Source organism: Morone saxatilis, unplaced genomic scaffold (assembly GCF_004916995.1).
Source record: "Morone saxatilis isolate NCDOM2014 unplaced genomic scaffold, NCSU_SB_2.0 Contig22, whole genome shotgun sequence".
Classification (NCBI taxonomy): Eukaryota; Metazoa; Chordata; class Actinopteri; family Moronidae; genus Morone; species Morone saxatilis.
In genome coordinates this window covers 10,905,102-10,908,873 of record NW_023339785.1, presented here as the reverse complement: position 1 = coordinate 10,908,873, position 3,772 = coordinate 10,905,102, and the positions used below count along the sequence as shown (strand labels likewise).

Below are 3,772 nucleotides of genomic sequence, written 5' to 3'. Positions count from 1 at the left end.
TTATTATTATTATTATTACACAGTGGACAGTGTTAAAAATTCTCCTTGTTGTTGCATTTGTTTACATGAATTGTGACCTGCCAAACAGATTTTAAAGCAAGAAACAACACCAGTTTGCTTTTCTCTTGCGTACTTATTGTATTGAGTACTTATTGTTTGCCCTCTGAGTTTCATTCCCTGTTATAATAGCTCATGGCTCTCAGCAGCAAAGAGAGTTTCTTCTGAAGTATTTTACCATAAAACTATGTTTTGTCAAACTACATGCTCACTGAGCTGGATTACCAGTCTGAAGGAAGTGTCTGCTGGTTGTTTTTCATATTATTATCAACTGAAACCAATGGCGGTCTGGACGATGACCGATTTCAAATTCTTAATGAGCTAAAATGTGTAAAACCTTTTAAAATGTACACATCTCAAACTGTGGGAGACAATCATTAGTGTGTAGTCTTGTAGTCTTGTAGTACAGAGAGCTGTTTATGCTATGTTGTCTACCCTCATTGATATAAGTCGGGTAGACAAAATAATAGAAACACCTGTCAGTATAACGCACTACAGTTCAACAGTAACACAAACTGCAGCCTTCAAAATGGTCATAAAGTTGAATGAGAACTTCTCCAAAGCAGTTTAAACAGAAACTGAACATTATGACGTTCATTAATGTAGGATTTATTACAGGACTGTATTAGGCTGCATTAGTTGTAGATAGTTTATCTAATAAACTGGCAAATGAGTGTATGTAATTTGTTTTATGAGGTTTTTTTTGCAAAAGAGATCTTGATCTCAGTGAGACAACATACAAACAGTAACAATCTTTCAAGTTACACAACTTCAAAGTGCAAAGAGAGTTTTCATTGTAAACTTCACTAGAAATATGTAGACTTGTATATAATTATCATGAAAATCATAACAAGAAAAATAAAGTGGAGTTCCTCCGGGAAGCTTTAGGGCCATAGTTCAATATGTGTTTATTTGAAGATACTTCCTATTAAAATATGGGAACCTAAAACGGAACATTTTTGTGTTTCATATTTATTACCCTAACCTATGACTGATATCAAACATGTTCCTCTCTTGCAGCTTTTGCAACTGGTTCCTCCTGACAGACGTCCTGAAGCGTCTGAAGATGTCGGCGCGGATCTTCCGTGCGCGTTACCCGCACTTGGAGGTGGTGAGTTTGTCGCGCACTGAGCTCTGGAGTCAGGTATCCGTCAGCCAGGTGAGCTCCGCCTTGGCCTCGCCCTACAGAGGCAAGAACAAGGAGGAGGAAGACAAGGAAGAGGAAGAAGAGGGACTTGTGGATCTGGTGCGATGTGTGCCAGAGCTCCAGAGACTACTGGGCTCCTCCATTCACATCCTACAAGACGAAGAGGAGGAGGAGGAGGAAGAGACACTGACAAACACAGGGAAGCCTCGCAGTCGATAGCCTCTCTTTAATAGCACTCCTCCACTTTGCAAACTGTTGTCATTTTTAAGTCTGTTAGCCCAAGTCCTTCCCTGCAAGCAGCAGCTCAAAGGAAAACCTCTCCGTCCATTTGTAACGAGGGTCGTGGGTTTTAACTCCAGCTACAGTAAAGACGACTTGACACTCCACCTATAACCTTTGACCTCAGACAGAAGGTGATTAAGTGATCACAAGGACCTGCACATGGGAGTGGTCGGTGCTGGAAAGCAGCTTTCAGGTTCCTAACTATAGGTATATTTGAATACATGAGAACTATTGAGCAGACCTTTTTTTATTGATTATGTATGTACATGGTAGTGTATATGTATATCATGCCATCAGGGTTAACACATTTGGTTATATAAATGTATTCTTGTGGCAAAGGATGGATTATGTTTAGGACTTTTTGTTTTGAGTTTGTTCCTGAGGGAAAGCGATATTTTTTCGACAGGAGATAATCCAAGGCTTTTATCTTGGTGAACTCTTGCGTAAAGCTAAGACGCTTAAGTCAGGGAGGCCACTGGCCCAGATGGTTTCTCTGTCAACCTGGGAGACCTGGAGACCTGCAGCGGAGAGACCACGGCACATAATATTCAAACATAATCACCTGCTCGCATCAGAGCCTCATTTCCATTTCCTCCCACGTTTCATTTTTCTCTTTATCACCCTTAAGAGATCCTCACCGGACGGACCTAATAGCCTACGATGTTTATTTTTCCTCCACATTTCACAAAGGAGGCTGCGGCCGAACCGAGCTGTTGCGGTCCCTGCTCGCAGTATGAAATAATGTCTTTTTGGACCTTTGAGATTGAGAGTTTGTTTACAGAAATGGGCAGATAGTAGTGTTCTCCAGTCCCCAGGTTGCACTCCTCCTGAACTGATACAGAGTCCTGTGGATCTCTCTCAGAGGAAAAGTATTACCATCTCCGGAGTCCAGAGCCTTGCTTCTGAGTCCGAGGAGCTGAGACGCCCTCCTAACTGCAGCCACGACTGTCCCCCTCCCCCCCCAGTCCCGATATGGTGTTTCCAGATCCCAGAGTGCTTTGTGTTGCAGTGTTTTATTTACACTGTTTGTTGTGCTTAATTTAATAGTCATTAATATATTTGACCTCTTGTGTATCTGACAAGCCTATGTATGAAAAAATGCTTTGTATGGTTGGTGCTTCATTTTGAAATGTACTTATTAGGATCCCTTTATTCTGAGATTTTCCTCCCTCATTCAAAAACAGTATTTCAAAAAAGCTAAAGTACAGTTTTATTGTACTGGTGCTAAGACAGATTTTGTGTTGACAATCAATGATGTTTTGGTTTGAAGTCACAAACTAATAAAAGATATTTAAGATGAAGAGACTTAAGGTGTAAAGAAAAGTATAGTTTAGTTAAAGAAAACGGGATACAGCAAGACTGAACAACTGAGCAGTGTGTGAGATCTTGAAGAGCCTTTTATTTGATTCTTTTATAAGAAATCAACAAGAATAAAGCATGATTGTGAATCATAGTTTTTATCTCTTTGCTTTGTCAATTGGATTATTATAACAGATTTGATTACTATAATGAATTTAATGTTCCGGGCAGAACGCTCCCTCAGGAATATCTCAAATTATACCTTTCGCCTCAGTCATTTTACTGAATTTATTTCTAAATCATAGATCATTTTCCCCTCTGAGAAATACTACAAAGTACCTGAGGAAAACCTTGTTACATTTAAACTCAAGTAAGTTTAATCTCGCAGTAGTGTTAGAAAATCTGAGTTGCCACTATGGTGAGAAAATACCATAACTGGGTGAAGTGCTGCTCCAGGTGCAAACAGTGTAAACTGGTTAAATATATATCCAACAGGTGACTGAACTGAAAAATCCTGATTGTATTAATATTATTTTCTTTTTTTCTTTGGGGTTCTGTGTTAGTGTTTCATTATTATTGACTGTGACTGATGATCACTTCATTGTTTTCTGAGGACGCATCGATGGTTGCATTTGACTACAGCCAGTGGGTTTTCAGTGTGGTCCCCTGTTGTAGATTGACTCATCAATCATTTTTAAATACACAGTTCAGCCATAACATGACCACTGACAGGTCAATATCACTGATTATCTGGTTATCATGGCACCTGTCAGTGGATGGGATATATTAGGCAGCAAGTGAACATTTGAACGATTTTGTCCTCAAGTTGATGTGTTTGAGGAAGCAGGAAAAATGGGCAGCGTGAGGATTTTGAGCACTTTGACAAGGGGCACAGGCTTGATGATAGAGCAGGCTCTTGTGGGTGTTCCCGTTCTGCAGTGGTCAGTACCTATCAAAAAGTGATCAAGGAAAGGAAAAGTGGTTAAA

The 3,772-nt window shown here is 40.0% G+C and overlaps 1 protein-coding gene across 2 annotated transcripts in view; it reads left to right on the top strand.

The window, feature by feature from the left end:
* The window catches only part of bcorl1 (BCL6 corepressor-like 1), a 17,414-nt gene extending 13,835 nt beyond the window's left edge, over positions 1 to 3,579 (top strand). For both annotated transcript variants that reach the window (XM_035669377.1, XM_035669376.1), the window contains exon 12: positions 1,078 to 3,579. In XM_035669377.1, coding sequence (XP_035525270.1) covers positions 1,078 to 1,423 — 346 coding nt within the window. In that variant the 3' untranslated portion in view covers positions 1,424 to 3,579. The remainder of the gene's footprint in view (positions 1 to 1,077) is intronic.
* Positions 3,580 to 3,772: the final 193 nt, after the last annotated feature.